This window comes from Limanda limanda, chromosome 18 (genome assembly GCF_963576545.1).
Source record: "Limanda limanda chromosome 18, fLimLim1.1, whole genome shotgun sequence".
In the NCBI taxonomy this organism is placed as follows: domain Eukaryota; kingdom Metazoa; phylum Chordata; class Actinopteri; order Pleuronectiformes; family Pleuronectidae; genus Limanda; species Limanda limanda.
In genome coordinates this window covers 2,443,273-2,460,450 of record NC_083653.1, presented here as the reverse complement: position 1 = coordinate 2,460,450, position 17,178 = coordinate 2,443,273, and the positions used below count along the sequence as shown (strand labels likewise).

At 40.7% G+C, this 17,178-nt stretch overlaps 4 protein-coding genes across 4 annotated transcripts; 1 reads left to right on the top strand and 3 right to left on the bottom strand.

The window, feature by feature from the left end:
- Positions 1-214: 214 nt before the first annotated feature.
- Positions 215-1,807, bottom strand: LOC133024180 (fatty acid-binding protein, brain). Its single transcript, XM_061091170.1, has 4 exons — positions 1,657-1,807; positions 1,365-1,537; positions 1,000-1,101; positions 215-495 (listed from the first exon to the last, which is right to left on the bottom strand). The coding sequence occupies exons 1-4, from the start codon at positions 1,727-1,729 to the stop codon at positions 445-447; spliced, it is 399 nt and encodes a 132-aa protein (XP_060947153.1). The 5' UTR covers positions 1,730-1,807; the 3' UTR covers positions 215-444.
- A 1,035-nt stretch (positions 1,808-2,842) lies between these two features.
- On the bottom strand, positions 2,843-6,210 carry LOC133024175 (zinc finger protein 845-like). Its single transcript, XM_061091164.1, has 3 exons — positions 5,790-6,210; positions 4,897-5,103; positions 2,843-4,625 (listed from the first exon to the last, which is right to left on the bottom strand). Exons 1-3 carry the CDS (start codon positions 6,082-6,084, stop codon positions 4,075-4,077), a joined length of 1,053 nt encoding a protein of 350 aa, XP_060947147.1. The 5' UTR covers positions 6,085-6,210; the 3' UTR covers positions 2,843-4,074.
- Positions 6,211-7,518: 1,308 nt separating this feature from the next.
- Positions 7,519-10,479, top strand: LOC133024172 (oocyte zinc finger protein XlCOF6.1-like). The gene is made up of 2 exons (XM_061091160.1): positions 7,519-7,670; positions 8,663-10,479. Exons 1-2 carry the CDS (start codon positions 7,589-7,591, stop codon positions 9,844-9,846), a joined length of 1,266 nt encoding a protein of 421 aa, XP_060947143.1. The 5' UTR covers positions 7,519-7,588; the 3' UTR covers positions 9,847-10,479.
- Positions 10,480-11,619: 1,140 nt separating this feature from the next.
- On the bottom strand, positions 11,620-17,178 carry LOC133024816 (gastrula zinc finger protein XlCGF57.1-like). The gene is made up of 3 exons (XM_061091983.1): positions 17,146-17,178; positions 15,143-15,344; positions 11,620-13,860 (listed from the first exon to the last, which is right to left on the bottom strand). The coding sequence occupies exons 1-3, from the start codon at positions 17,176-17,178 to the stop codon at positions 12,512-12,514; spliced, it is 1,584 nt and encodes a 527-aa protein (XP_060947966.1). The 3' UTR covers positions 11,620-12,511.

Genomic DNA, 17,178 nt, shown 5'->3' with positions numbered 1-17,178 from the left:
GCCTGGATGAGGCTGAGGCTGGATGAGGCTGGATGCTCTGTTGTGCAGCAAATATATTTAGTGCATAATACAAAGACACTTCATGCAAACAAAGTCCTTTCTATTCCCCTGCTCTGTAGAAAGGTCACGGGTCAAGGTTTAGGTTTTCAGTCCATAGTATTGAGTTAACTGAATTAATCACTTGTATAAATAATGGAAGCGTCGACACATCACATTTACTTTCCGTGTTATTTTTTATTTCATGTTTCACACAGGTTTGCAAAGATGATCCATCCACCGAGACAGAAATGTATTCATATAAAAAGAAAAAATCAATCTTACAAAATGTGCAGCCTGCGGGTCGTGAACATGTAGATGAAGTGCAAAGAGAAGCAGACAGTCAGTCAATAATAATTATAACATCAACACTTCTTGGCTGGTTTGGGGCGCCGGCGGGGGGGGCACTCATGCTTTCTCGTAGCTACGCACGGCGTGGATGTCTTCGAAGGTCAGATTCTGTGAGGGAGAGAGGACGGGCACCAGGACAGGGAACATCCATTGTTTAAAACATCTTTAACGGTTCAGAAGTGAAATCGCACAAAAACAAGCACTGATTCAGAACCTATTTTTGTAAAGATCCCAAAGAGACAACCTGCAAAACGTTTCCACACAAAAACAATTCCGGAATAATTACGCCTGAAGAGCTTTAAATCTAATGTTAAGTCTTCTGAAGAGTGAGTGAAATGTGAGACTGGGGAAAAGACGATTTGAGATTTGATACTAGTGCCTGTGAATATGCTCTATGGATGGACTGAGCTCCTGAAACATGCTTTCTCTGTGCTTTATTTCATATTTCAGTGATGCACAAATAATGACTTCACTTTATCTTTCTTTAGGGAGCTCTACTGTCATCTGTGGTCACGTGGCTGCACAGAAACACTATGTTATAAAGTTTTATTGGCCCTTTTTATTTACTGGCAAATGTATAATTAGTGGTGTAATCTGGGTCTTTTCTCTTACCATGACCAACTTGCCGTCCTTGATTTCTCTGACAAACTTGGTCTCTTTGCCGTCCCACTTCTGGACATGGACCAACTTGTCTCCCTCCAGAGACACAATGGACTGAAAGACATAGAGAAAGGATATTTTTAATGTGAGACAGGAATCAGTTTATCTGTTCGAGGCTGAGAAAGAGCAGTGTTAAGAAATAGGATTTAGGATTAATGGTGAATAAGGTTTTTCATGCAATTTATAATCAGGGATAATTTAGTTAAATAGTTAAACCACGTCTTAAACGGCTCCTGGTGTCTCTGAACTGTGGTTTTATGCATAAAGCATAAAGCTTATATGAGGTTTTAAATATTCTTCACATTCTGTCATCTTACTTTGCAGTTCCTGTCATCGGCGGTGGCCTCGTCGAACTCCTCTCCCAGCTTGAAGGAGATCTCAGTGTTCTTGAAGGTGCTCTGGGTGCGGATCGCCACCTTGTCGCCCTCCTGGCTGATCACCACAGTCGGCTTGGTCACATTACCAACCTGCCGGGTGGCGAAGCCCACGCCTGAGCAGAGGACAGGAGTGAAACATGCTCATTAACGTCCTGACGTCCTGAAGAAATGATCTAAAAGGGTTGACACTGAAATATAAAAAGATTTAAAAGGAAAAAGGTCTTGTACTCACCAAGTGCTTTCATGTAATCATCAAAATTCTCACTGTCAACCAGTTTCCAAGTGGCACAGAAGGCGTCGACCATGGTGACGGTTTTCAGAGAGGCAAAGTAATCTCCAAAAGCAAACTGAGCAAGCTATAGCTCCTGCAAGTTTCCCCCTCGTGTTATAATACGGCCTCTTATTATTATGTACGCTGGTGGGTGGCCCACAGCATCCCATTGGCTCAGGAGATCTCTGTTCTGGGTTTTGATTGGGTGTTGAAATTGGGTCACGCTCTTACAAATGCTCTGAGGAGAAAAGCTAAATTAGCCATTTGTACTCCTAATGATGTAATTACTCTCAGGCACAGGAGTCAAAACTCTGCTTCTAGGAAAACCTTTGCATTTCATGACAAACTCAATTAAAATGCCCAAAATTCAGATGCAAGTTTAGTACAAATAAAACTGTGACTGTCAGAGACTTTAAAGACATTGCAGCTTTGAACAGAATCAGACTTTTCTCTTCTCGATCAGTGAGCGAACTTCAGGAGCTGATCCATATTTAATCATTTCTACATCTTAATCCCCTGTCGGCCTCGGGGGAGACGGGCCTTCTCGAGTCTGGAATGTGCTCCGTGGGAGGGGGGGTGTCAGTGAAGCAGAATCAGTTTGTTTGACAGCCCTTTGTCCTTAACTGCATTAACAGCCCCCCTCCAACTACAATTTATTCATGCTCAACACACCCACTAATGACTGTCACCAAACGTCTAGGTGTGTGTCTGTGTGTGTGTGTGAGACAGAAAGTATGTGGCCGTAGATTTCTCACACAAAGTGAATGTATATGTACAGTGTCATAGCTGATTCGACATTTCAGGTTTTCCGAATACAAACAATAAATAAAAACCTCGATTACAGATTTATTATAATAACAGTAAACTTTATTTGTACTGTACTGTAAAAAAAGGACACATTTTGAAGGATGATATAAAACCAAACAACAATTAGATTTTTTTCTTTTATTACTATAAAGGTATGAATATTTGCTGTCAGGGTATTTAATTACGTTTTCCTTCAAACCATGTTGTCGTGATCATCACCCGTCTGTTTACGTGAACAGATAAACACTCGTCCATGACACTTGGACTACATTTACTTTTAACTTCTGTCTTCTCTCCCATTTTCACTGATATCTCAGAGAATAATTCACGGATCTTGATGAAAAAAAAAACAGACTTGTTTAGGAAACTGATAGTTATATATTTGTGTGAAGTTTGGTGCAGGTTTAATTAATTTAAGGGGACCTTATGAGCTTTATTAAGTACCATTCTAAATCCTGTTTTTTTTCTTCATGCACCCACAGCTTCTTTTTCACTTCTTTTAACCCAGTTCTTCATCTTCCTCTCTTTTGAAAACATGAAGGTTCCCAAAACTGAAGCTGTTGTCACCAAAGCTCACGAATACTCTCTTCTCCACAATGCGCATGTTCCTGTTGGACATTATTGCAACAGTAAACTGGCTGAACTGTAGTCTGCAGGTCTTGAGACACTGATAATGATTTTGGATACTGTGTATGTTTGGGTGTCTGCATAATTTTGGACATATGGTGAAGGGAGAGTTTACTCTGAGGGGAGGATCTCTGCTGCCACTCTCTGGTGAGAAATGGACGTGTGTTGTCATTGTGGAGAACACACTGATACCTGTCCTATGCCTATACTTGAAAACATCTCAGCATCAAAACTCCTCCAGTTACTCAACCACCCTTTCCACTGCGGTGTCGTCTTGTCATTTTACAGTTCTTAGGGCATCATGCTTTATAAGCTTCTCTACTTTCTGTGCACAGGACCTCTCTTTTAGGAACTGAGTGACCCATTAATGTACTTTAAGGCCAAACAACCTTTGACTCTTTTAGTTTGTATGACCTCTTAAATTCGTTTTCATGTGTGTTAAATTACAGTTTTCCCAAAATTACCGTAATCACTTCAGAGGAGACAGTGGCCGAACTTTAATCAGGAACAGTTTTGACTTGTTAAAGGTTCAGTCTCTGAGCTTCTTGAGCTTGCCTCGTATAACTTACAAACATATCACTTCAAAGTATCTTTGTCCTGAGATGTTGCTGTGATATGAATTCTCCCCGGCGTGATCTCTTCTCATGTGCTATCAATTAATCCAGTCTGCAAACTCTCTCATAAGATTTTAACATGTGTGAGTCTTGAAATGCTTTTTCATGTCTGACGACTGAGTGAATCCTCTCCCACACGTTGGGCAACAATACGGCTTCTCACCTGGGGGAGTCCTCATGTGGACTTTCAAATAACCAATACACTCAAACCGTATCCAACAAGTTTGGCAACATTACGGCTTCTCACCCGTGGGAGTCCTCATATAGAGTTTCCAATATTCACTACCTCCAAACATTTTCGAACAATATATATTCTCACCAGTGTGAATCCTCATGTGTCCATTCTACCAAAATGTTTCCCACATTTTCGGCAACAATATTGCTTTGCAGCTTTTAGACAATACATGTGATCGTCCAAGACGCTACTACTTGCCAAACGCTTGTAACTCATTTTGTAATACGGCTTTTCACCAGTGTGAATCCTCAAATGTGCAGTAAAGTTCCCAATACATTTTAAAGGCTTTTTGTTTTTGGAAGTATCAGAGTCAGTCTCTGATGTGGGAGACTTTTGAACATAGTCACTGCTGTTTTCATGAATTTTCTTTTGTAGGTTTGATTCCTTATAACTAGTTGATCCTAAATCCACACGTTTTCTGCTGTTCTGATCACTTTCCTCACCATGAGGAGTCAACATGCAGGTTTCAGTCTCCTGCTTCAGTACGAGCTGCTCTCCCTCCTGATTGGTGCACATTTCCTCCTGTTCCTCTTTAATCTGTGGAGGTTCTTGTTCCTCTTGGTCCAGACTGGAGTTCCTCTCCTGGTGACAGAGCTGCTGGTCAGTGAGAACCTCCTCCTCCTTAAAGACATGCTGCTGTGGGAGCTCTGGAGGAACAAAGAGACACAGGACAGAGGTTACAACTGTGGTGCTAAAATAAAGACAAATTTTAGATCTTTTTAAACTTCTACATTCTCGCACCAAATCTTGTGTAAGAGGATTTCATATTTTCTTTGAATCATCTATGTGCATCGAAACTTTTGAACGCCCATTTTATTTATGACAGCAACAATTTGCAGTGTTTTCTCCATCCAGACTACAAACACAGCAAACGCAGAGAAACAAATCCAATGTCAGCCACACTCTGGTTGTACTGACCGATCCTGTGCAGCTTTATTTCAGGTTTCAAAACGCTCTCCAGCAGTCTGCGCTGACGATCCACCTCTTCTTCGTACTGGACGATGGTTTTTTCAAAGACTGTGAATATCATTTCAGCAGCAGCAGTCTCCTGCTTCAGTACGAGCTGCTCTCCCTCCTGACTGGTGGACATTTCCTCCTCCTTACAGACATGCTGCTGTGGGAGCTCTGGAGGAACAAAGAGGCACAAGACAGAGGTTAAAACTGTGATGTTAAAATAAAGACAATTTAGTTTCAGATTGGACAATTACTGTGAATATAAGAGTTTGTTTTATTTATGAGAGCAACAAAATAAAGTAACATGCAGTATTTTCTCCTCTGCAGACTGAAATAATGAAAATTATATCAATTTGATGTAAGAAAAAGAAAACAGTGAATAAAAGGACATGTTCGTGAAAAGATCGTAGTTGCAGGAAGGCTGGACAGCCTCAGATCGTTTATCATCTTCAACAACACTAAACCTTTATACATCCTTGTTTTGTAAACACACATTTTTAAATGTATAAATCTTTGAATGACTTTTCATGTGTGTAAACTAAGAGAAGCTTTTATCACGTGTTGCAGGCTCCTCCCCTGTCTGAGTTCTCATGTGAACATTCAATGCATCACAATGTTAAAAACTTTCCCCACATCTTTGGCAAGAAATCTGCTTCTCACCTGTAGTTCCTCATGTGGAAATTCAAATGACCATTTTGTGCAAACCTTTTCTGACATTTTGCAAGAATATGGCTTCTCACCTGTGTAAGTTCTCAGATGGATTTTTAATGTATCACTACGGCCAAATCCTTACCTGCATATTTTGCCTAAATAAGGTTTTTCAACCCTGTGAGTTCTCAGATGAATCTTCAATTTACCTGTGTGAGCATGAGAGTTAATCACTGATTTGGGAGAGTTGTCCACATTGATACCCTGACTCCTGTTTTCATGAAAACTCTTCTGTGGGTTTGGTTCTTCATTTCCTGTTGATCCTGAATCCACATGTTTTCTTCTGTTCTCATCTTGGCTCTCAGCTACAGGAGAGTTGTGAGAGAGGAGCTGGTGCTCACCGTCTGGTTCTCTGTGGTCACTTTCCTCACCATGAGGAGTCAACATGCAGGTTTCAGTCTCCTGCTTCAGTACGAGCTGCTCTCCCTCCTGACTGGTGCACATTTCCTCCTGTTCCTCTTTAGTCTGTGGAGGTTCTTGTTCCTCTTGGTCCAGACTGGAGTTCCTCTCCTGGGGACAGAGCTGCTGGTCAGTGAGAACCTCCTCCTCCTTACAGACATGCTGCTGTGGGAGCTCTGGAGGAACAAAGAGACACAAGACAGAGGTTACAACTGTGTTGTTAAAATAAAGACAATTTAGTGTTTCAGATTTTTTTAAACTTCTACATTTTCGCACCAAATCTTGTGTAAGAGGATTTAATATTTTCTTTGAATCATCTATGTGCATTGAAACTTTTGAACGCCCATTTTATTTATGACAGCAACAACTTGCAGTGTTTTCTCCATCCAGACTACAAACACAGCAAACACAGAGAAACAAGTCCAATGTCAGCCACACTCTGGTTGTACTGACCGATCCTGTGCAGCTTTATTTCAGGTTTCAAAACGCTCTCCAGCAGTCTGCGCTGACGATCCACCTCTTCTTCGTACTGGACGATGGTTTTTTCAAAGACTGTGAATATCTCTTCAGCAGCAGCTGTTAGTCGCTCGCTGATAAACTCTCTCAAATACTGAACCGAAGACATCACTGCTCCGTCCACTACTGGAATATTTACCATGAGACACGACCACACTTCCGTCTTCCAGCTCACTGCTTACATGCACTGAGCAAATGATGCTAGCGCTGTGTTTGTTTACATCCGGTGGGTGTCACACTGTGAAGGTCTGACAGTGTCTTCTTCTTCTGGTGTTTATTGGACTTTTATTGGAAAACCAGTTTATAGGTGCATTTGTATAATGTGACATTACGCGTTCCGTCTTTTAATCCCGATAATTATATTAGGTAAACTTTATCAATACATAAGTGATGGTTTCCGGTTTTCACCACTGTCAATACATCAAGTTTCGTAAGATTGTAGTTTTTTTTTTTGCAGAGACATCAGGAGGGACGTGCACAGCGTGCGTGTGCTCTATAGTAAACTAAAGAATTCCCTTGGGTGCCCCTCTTTGCAAACAATTTCATTAAAGCCAAGGATTTGCATGAACCTCTCCAATGGAATAATTCAATTCTTTATTATCAGGATGTCCCAGTCAGTATTTGAAAAGCCACCAGCTGGTCCAACATGCTGACAGGAACTAGAAGGAGAGATACTCCTGTCGTAAATCCTGGGATCGGCTCCATGTCAAATTCAGAATAGAATTCCAGATCCTGGGTTCAAGTGTCCGTTGGATGAGCAAGTCTGATCGCAGATATTCAGAAACGAGCAAACATCTACTTGAAGATCATCTATTTGGCTTTATGAAATGTGCCATGTTAAAGGAACTCTCGTCTGAAGGTGGAAAGATAAAGAGATGAGTCTGTCGCTCTGTCGGAGCTTTACAGCGTGACACCCAGCGGAAGTAGTCGAACAAAGCTAGCAGCGTTAGCTCCGTGGATGCTAGCAGTTAGCTGGGAGTCGTTGGAGCGGTCGTGTCGCAGGTTTTACGTTCAGGTTGTCCACGACGCAGCGATGTCTTCGGAGGAAGAGGACGGTCGTCAGCGCAGACTGCTGGGCATCGTCCTGGAAGCTGAGATCAAGCTGCACCGGATCGGTCAGTACACCGCGGTGTGGCTGCTAGTGAGCTGCGAGGTTTCTGCAGACAGAGAGCAGTCGAGCCGGGGCCTGGTTCAGCTTCAGAGCTAACAGCGAGTGTTTTCAGTCCTGATGGGAATCTGCTCCTACTCTCACCTCTGTTCCTTCACTCCGAAGGAACAGAGGTGACGAGGCCAAGGACAGGTGTGAAGGAGACGCTGTAAGGAGTTAGGAAAGGAGAGTAAATCCCACTCCACTTATACTCTGCGAGTTTTAAATCAACTTTATTTGTATCGGAAGACAAGTATCGAAGGCAGGTTAGCCTCCACTGAGCCTGATTCCTCCTTCAGACTGAAGCAGGCATCAGACCTGGCATGCACGTCACAGCCAGACACACAATATGATGCATTTACTTCTGATTGATCAATTTCTGTCTTCGGAGGCAGAATTCAGCACAAACTGTTTCCTGTGTGATTCCGCACCTGTGGTCCCTCTCGACCGGATCCCCTCCAAAAGTTACTCATCTTGAGATTCCTCCTCAAGTGCTATTTCCACCAAGATTGGTGAAAATGCATTGCATTATATGTTTTTGATTTTGTTGCATGAACAGATAATGGTGAAGGTGGGAGCATTTGCTCAGTAGTTTTTAAAGGAACATGCCCCCAAAACAGGCCTTTGAGAACAGAGCTCACACAGGGTTGAAAAGGGGATCATGATACTTCATCTTTATTGTATTTTGACCAACATACGTAGCATTCATATTATCGAGACTCCAAGAAACTGTCAAATTGTTTAAAAGGGGCAAATATGTGTCCTTCAAAGCTGATTGGAGTGCAGTTGTTGATCATCTAGGTTTGATGAGTTTAGTTGTAGGGATCTTCAAGCCAAACCTGATCTACTGTTGATGGAGAAAACTCTGAACTCAATTCTACTTTTTTGTTGTTTCTAAATGTAATTGTCTCACAAGCATCCCTGTTGTAACCTCTGTCTTGTGCCTCTTTGTTCCTCCAGAGGTCCCACAGCTGCATGTCTGTAAGGAGGAGGAGGTTCTGACTGACCAGCAGCTCTGTCACCAGGAGAGGAGCGCCAGTCTGGACCAAGACGACCAAAAACCTCCACAGATTAAAGAGGAACAGGAGGAAATCTGGATCGGTCAAGAGGGAGAGCAGCTCGTACTGAAGCAGGAGAGTGAAACCTTCATGTTGACTCCTGATTATGAAGGAATTTACCACAGTGATCATCAGCTCTTCTCTCACAACTCTCTTGTGGCTGAGAGTCAAGATCAGAACAGAAGAAACCATTTAGGATCATCAAGAAATGAATCAGAGATTGACTCTAATACTCAAACAGGTGAAAAGTCTTTCAAATGTGACACTTGTGGAAAGGCTTATGTGTATGAGTATCAATTAAAAATACATCTGAGAGTCCACACAGGTGAAAAACCATATTTATGCATAATATGTGGAAAAGCTTACATTACTGTGTTCAGTTTGAAAAGGCATATGACAACTCACACAGGCGAGAAGCCCTATTCTTGCAAAATATGTGGAAAAAGTTTTGGACGCAGTGGCGTCTTGAAAGTCCACATGAGGAGTCATACAGGTGAGAGGCCATATTCTTGCGAAAATTGTGGGAAAAGTTTCAGCGACATTTCCGCATTGAATAAACATATGAGTGTACACACCGGTGAAAAGCCGTTCTCTTGTGAAACATGTGGGAAATGTTTTGTAAGTAAAGGGGTTTTGAAAGTCCACATGAGAACTCACACAGGTGACAAGCCGTACTCCTGCAGCTTCTGTGGGAAAACATTTAGAGAGAAGTCAGGTTTGAAAAAACACATAAGCATGCACACAGGAGATCAGCCGTTTTCTTGTGAAACATGTGGGAAAGGTTTTGTATGTGCTAATGATTTGAAGGTCCACATTAGAACTCATACAGGTGAGAAGCCGTTCCCCTGCAGCACATGTGGGAAAAGATTTCGTGAGAAGTCAGGTTTGAAAAAACATATGAGCGTGCACACAGGAGAGAAGCCGTTTTCTTGTGAAACATGTGGGAAGAGTTATGCACGTAGTAGCATCTTGAAAATCCACATGAGATCTCACACAGGCGAGAAGCCCTACTCCTGCAACACTTGTGAGAAAAGATTTTATCAGTTATCAGACATGAAAAAGCATGTAAGAGTTCATAAAGATTAGAAGTTGTGTACTTACATGCAAGAGAGTTTTCGGTCTTTGTGAAATGACGGTCCACGGTTCACACTGCAGCAACTTGGGGTAAAGATATTTTGGAGTGACACATTTGGATCATATGAGAAATCAAGAAGATCAGAGACTCAACCTTTAACCAGCCCAAACTGTTTCTAATTTAAATTTAAAAAAGTAGTCACCTTGTGCAGCAAAACACTTTCAAATGCTCCTACCACACTTTGAACGCTCCCTGGCACCCCCCCCCCCAAAAAAAGTCCACATTGGTCGGACTCAATTTTTACAGGTGCCAACTGATTTGTGTTGGAACAAGTTGTTGTTGGAGATAAGCGCTTTTTTAGTTAACTAATCTTGGAAAGATCTTTCCATCAAATGTACATTTCTTGAATGCTTTTTATTTTATTATGTCAAACTCAATCGTATGATGTTATATAAAGATTGTTATATTGAAAATGTTATTTATTGTATAAAGTCTGTGATATTGATGATAAATTATGTGGTACTGTGGGGTCATCCTGTCAATTAGTGTATTTTTTACATCAAATTGATAAGATTTTGATCATTTCAGGCTTCTAATGTCAAACATACAAGTTGTTGTAGATGTTCTCCTGGCTATATGAAATATATCATGTGAATAAAACTAAATTTTGACAGAATATTTCTCTCTATGATGGTTCTTCAAACTGATAATCACAAATTGATGGATTGAATCATTAGGGTAATCATGAGCACATTAGTCTAAGGGCTCATCTATGCAGTTTTTACTTTTACGTCACTGCTCACATACAAATGTGTGTCCTGAATGGTTTTATGGGACCTTCCGCTATAACAGGGAAACTCAGAGCCAACAACTTCCTGCTTGTGAAGACCTGCAATCAATGACCTGTCTGACTACTGCAGCCTCAAAGCAATAGCTTTTGGATCTATAAATAAATATGTTGATGTAATTCATCAGTGCCTCATATGGGCTGAGACAGGAGTTGAGGCAGAGAATGTAGTTGGGAGAAGACAGTCTGAGTTATGGAGTCAGGGCAAATTCTGAGGACCTCAGGAAGATCAAGGATTCTAGGGTTCAGTCAACCATAGCGTACATAGCCTGTACATAAGGAACAGTGGAGGAAGAGGGGAAGCACACAAACGCACACACACGCACACGCGCAAGCTTGGCCATGGTTGTTTCTGTACAGTTTTGAGCTCAGCCTGGTTGAATAACTCTGAAAAATGTAAATTCAAGTAGAATCTTTCATGTCAGTATGGTTAAAATGAGATTATGGACATTTCCCTGAATCTAAAGCAATAATCAGAACTAACATCATGAAAGATACAGAACTCAGAACGACATCAATGCAGTACATAGGCACGCATCTTTCTGCTGCCGGTCGCTTAATTTCGTAGAATCTAGACTGGCACAATCCTCCACGAAGGCTAGACATTCCCCTGAGGAAACCACTTATAAATTAAATATCAGTCCCAAAAAATTGGACAGATTTCTCTCATTAAGATCCATTCATTATTATCTGGGAAAATGTTTTAAATTACACTACATTACATTCAGCAGACGCTTTTATCCAAAGCGACTCAAGAAAGTAATATTTTCTTCAAGCTACAAAGTGCTATAGAAGTGCTACCATATCGCCATTTTATATTAAAAAAATGACAAAAAATGTCAAAGGTTTCCCATGTCCAGTCCCTCCAACAAGTTTTATGGACATATGTTCAGCAGTTACTGCATAATCCCACCGACAAACCAAGCAATGGACAGACCAATTTCCAAATATTTTATTTTCTCAGCTGCTAAATTTCATTGACTTTTGAGTTATTAAGCGATCCAGTTAGCATTAAAACATATGAGCAGAGATGGAAGAATGTATTGCAGATACATTACTACCACTTAAACTGATGATGCTCAGTCTTCTTCTAATGATTCAGTCCATACGTTTGGGAACATCAATCTGTAGAACCAGCATTGAAAGCAATATTCTCCCGTCAAACTTTTGTTACAAAAGCAATTAAGTTTATTCATAAAGCCCATCTCATATAACCTAGATCTACATCTTGTGTTTTATGTTTTAATTTTAAAATGTGTGAACTTGAATGAAAAAAAAGGTACACCAGATCATAGCAAACTATAAAGATAATACTGTACATGGAATGATTACCCGTCAGAACCTAAATTAATCCCCATCAACATCATAGACTTCACAAACAGTTCACGTACCTGACATAAAACAGGAAAGCATTTAAAATGTCATTTATATTTTATTGGATCCGACTCAATTTTTTCCCAAGATTTGAGATATTCATACAAACTATAAACAATTACTGTTGTAAACACGTATAGTATAATAACAAATTAATATTAACAGAAAAAAAAGAAACCATCAATTTGAGTCAGATTCAGACTACTAAGTAGAAACACTGGTAATGGTCTGTCTGAACAAAGTTATTGTGTTGAAGGCAACAATGACCACATTTAAATCAGGAACAGCTCTGACCTGTTGACGATCTTGGAGCTTTTTGATATCAGGTCAGATGACTTCAAAATGTGTCACTCCAATGTATCTTTTCCTCAAGATATTGCAGTGATATGAATTATCACCAGTGCGATGTCTTGAGCACCATCAATTATTCAATAAGCATGAAAGCTCTATGATCTTTAAGCTGTGTGAATTTTTAAATGCCTTTTCATGTCTGAAGAACGACAGAATCTTTTCCCACATGTGTTGCAGGAGTATGGCTTCTCACCTGTGTGGATTTTCATGTGGACTTTCAAACCACTACTACTTACAAAACTTTTCTCACATATTTGGCAAGAATGCAACTTTTCACCTGTGTGCAGGCTCATATGACCTTTTAAACCTGACTTCACTATAAACGTTTTCCCACAGGTGTTGCAAGAATATGGCTTCTCACCAGTGTGACGCCTCATGTGGACTTTCAGATCACTACTACTAACAAATCTTTTCCGACATATTTTACAAGAATATGGCTTCTCACCTGTGTGAGTTCTCATGTGAATTTTCAAATCACAAATACGAACAAAACATTTCTGACATATTTTGCAAGAATACGGCTTTTCGCCTGTGTGTAATCTCCTATGCTCCCTTAATGCTGAAATGTGGTTAAAGCTTTTTCCACAGCTTTCACAAGAAAATGGCTTCTCACCTGTATGGGTTCTCATGTGGACTTTCAAGTTACCACTACGTACAAAACATTTGCGACATATTTTACAAGTATAAGGCTTCTCTCCTGTGTGAGTTCTCATGTGGACTTTCAAATCACTACTACTTACAAAGCATTTTTGACATGTTTGGCATATATACGGCTTCTCTCCTGTGTGACTCCTCATGTGGACTTTCAAGACGCCAGTGCGTACAAAACTTTTGCGACATATTTTGCAAGAATATGGCTTCTCACCTGTGTGAGTTGTCATATGCCTTTTTAATGTGGACATGGTACTGAATGTTCTTCCACATATTTTACATAAAAATGGCTTCTCGCCTGTGTGGATTCTCAGATGTATTTTTAAGTGACTCTCATACACAAAAGCTTTTCCACAAGTGTCACATTTGAAAGACTTTGGTTGAGTATTAGAGTTAATCTCTGATATGGGACAGTTGTAACCATTGTTACTGCGACTCCAGTTTTCATAAACACTATCCTGAGGGTTTGGCTCTTCATTTCCTGTAGATTCTGAATCCACATGTTTTCTTCTGTTCTCATCTTGGCTCCCAGCTGCAGGAGAGTTTTGAGAGAGGAGCTGGTGATCACCGTCTGGTTCTCTGTGGTCACTTTCCTCACCATGAGGAGTCAACATGCAGGTTTCAGTCTCCTGCTTCAGTACGAGCTGCTCTCCCTCCTGACTGGTGCACATTTCCTCCTGTTCCTCTTTAATCTGTGGAGGTTCTTTTTCCTCTTGGTTCAGTATGAAGTTCCTCTCCTGGTGACAGAGCTGCTGGTCAGTGAGAACCTCCTCCTCCTTACAGACATGCTGCTGTGGGAGCTCTGGAGATACAAAGACAACAGAGATAAGTAAGAGCAACAATAGTCAACTTAATACCTTCAAATATAAACTTTAAAATTAATCTTTTGGTTCAGTGACTTGGAAAATGGATAATGACTCCCAATCTTTACCCTAAATGGTTGTTATTGCTCTGTGTAACTTTAGGGAGCGAGTCTAATCTCTGACCATGAGAAATGCGGAACTGTTAATCAGTTAAATTATTAAAAAAATATAGAAGAATTCTAAACACAGTTTGGTTGATTTGTTGCAGCCACCGCTCTTCTGGTTCAGGGATCATCGGTAATATCCACGGTTCTGTTGTGTTTCAGTTTAGTGAATGGGATCACACATTAATGGCTTCACGCAACACAGTGAAAATCTTTGGTTTTTCTCCACATGAAAAACAGTTTATCGCTCGTAGACGGCGCCCAACAACATTAGTTAACATACGTGGCTGCAGGGGCCGCTGTCAAAATAAGATGCACCTTTATCCTCAGAGGATATTCACAAAATGACCCAGTGGCATGACAAAGTAGACAGGAAGGGGAAAATATAAGAATAAAAGTATGAATAGAAATATAATATATGAAAAAACTGAAATAATGCTCTATGGAGATCAAGTTGTGACCATGTGCTATTTGTCCATTCCTTGTAATATACTGAGTACAAACCGTGCAGCAGTTCTTCCCTGAGGTATAGTTTTCAGTGTTTGACAGTAGGAGCTGTGGCTGAACCTGAGCTGCCTCCGTTCAGGACAGGGGTCGTTCATTACGGCTTAGTTTTACTGTCATCCTCTTCTCAGTCACTGCTCATTGCTCAGGGGAAATTATGTCAGGGAAATTGAGATGAAAATGAAGGTACGGCAGTGAGTTTCAGATTGGACGGTTAAGGGGAAAGTTGAGTTGCTATTTATGCTACCAAATATTGTCATTTTAATACTTCTGAAAACTTTGGTATGTTATGAGAGCAACAATAAAGGAGCATTCATCTTAAAAATGTACTGATGTTGACCTTCATTCACCAAATTAGTATGAAACCAAACAGTGAAATCAATCTTCGAAAATCTGACACAAAATTGCTTATTGGGAACTGGTCTAATGAGGTTTAGATTTGAAATCTGTTTTGTTGCAGTTTCGCAAATAGAATGGAGATTTCACAAACTTGAAACAGTAATAAAAAGCTACTGGAGTCAATTTGTACATCGAGTCGAGGTTTGACGGTCTGTTGTTATGTCTGAGAGGAGAAAACAGAGAGAAACAAGCGGAACACTCTGCTTGTACTGACCGATCCTGTGTGCTTCCATGTCAGGTGGAGAACCGCTCTCCAGCAGTCTGCGCTGACGATCCACCTCTTCTTCGTACTGGACGATGGTTTTTTCAAAGACTGTGAATATCTCTCCAGCAGCAGCTGTTAGTCTCTGAAATACTGAACCGAAGACATCACTGCTCCGTCCGCTACTTGAATATTTACCCGAGACACGACCACACTACCGTCTTCCAACTAACATGCTCCTAGCTAACGCTGCTAGCGCTGTCTGTTTACTTCCGGTGCATTGTCAACTTCCGGAAGAGAAACATGATTTGTTCATTTATTGAACAACAACAATAATAATGATAACAATGATTAAGTATTTTCTTGATCATTAATATACATTTTAAGGACACGTTTACCTCTTTTGATTTCCAAATGTGTCAAAGAAAAGTATCTTTACCCAGAGGTGTTGCAGTGAAAGGAATTCTCACCAGTGTGAACTCTTCTCATCTGGACCGTTAGTTATTCACTAAGAGCTCTCTCATGTGTTCTGCTGTGTGAATCTTCTCCCACAGATACTGCAGGAGAACAGCTTCTCACCAGTGTGAGTTCTCATGTGGAGTTTTATATAACTTCGACTTACTAAACTGCCAAAAATCCCACATTGTCAAGAATATGGCCAACTTTGATGGGTCAGCTTTTTATCTTCACATCTCAAATGTTTATAGTTCCCCCTTTCTGACAGATGTGGGGACCGGCCTCTGGAGATTCACAGCAATGTTGGAATTTACAATGAAATTTTATTAGTTGTAATACATCAAATCGTGAACATCAGTCTGAGGAACCTGCATTAAAAGAAATATTCTAGTTAATAAAATACAAGATTATTATGTGGCACATTTCATAGAGCCACTACATCTACTACATGAGTTGTGTTAATGTACAATTTCCATTGTGTATTAACTCTAAACTTCTCCCACAGGCAATGCAGGTGTACGGCTTCTGACATGTGAGCCATCATCTAGACTTTCAAGATCCCACTACTTCCAAGACATTTCATAAATGTTTCACAAGAATGTGGCTTCTCAAATGTGAGTCCTAATGTGGACTTTCAATTGATCACTACGTCCAAAACTTTCCCCACATGTTTGAATAGAGTATGGCTTCTCACCAGTGTGAACCTGGTGAGATATGAACCTTCAAATCACAACTCCTTACAAAACATTTCTGACATATTTTGCACGAACATTGCTTCTCACCAGTGTGAAACCTCACATGGACTTTCAATTCATCGCTACGTCCAAACCTTTTCCCACATGTTTGGCAAGAATATGGCATCTCACCAGTGTGACTCCTCATGTGGACCTTGAAACGACTATTAGTTGAAAAACATTTACCACATGATTGGCAAGAATATGGCTTCTCACCAGTGTGAAATCTCATGTGGACTTTCAAATCACCACTTGTCACAAAACGTTTCTGACATATTTTGCACTGAAATGGCTTCTCACCTGTGTGAGTTCTCAGATGAATCTTCAATTTAGACTTAGACACACAAGTTTTTCCGCAAGTGTCACATTTTAAAGACTTTTTCCCTGTGTGAGTATTATAATTAATCTCTGATTTGGGAGAGTTGTCCACATTGCTACTGTGACTCCTGTTTTGATGAAAACTCTTCTGTGGGTTTGGTTCTTCATTTCCTGTTGATTCTGAATCCACATGTTTTCTTCTGTTCTGATCTTGGCTCTCAGCTACAGGAGAGTTGTGAGAGAGGAGATGGTGCTGCTCTCCCTCCTGACTGGTGCACATTTCCTCCTGTTCCTCATTAATCTGTGGAGGTTCTTGTTCCTCTTGATTAGAGTTAATCTGTGATTTGGGAGAGTTGTCCACATTGCTACTGTGACTCCTGTTTTCATGAAAACTCTTCTGTGGGTTTGGTTCTTCATTTCCTGTTGATCCTGAATCCACATGTTTTCTTCTGTTCTGATCTTGGCTCTCAGCCACAGGAGAGTTGTGAGAGAGGAGCTGGTGCTCACCGTCTGGTTCTCTGTGGTCACTTTCCTCACCAT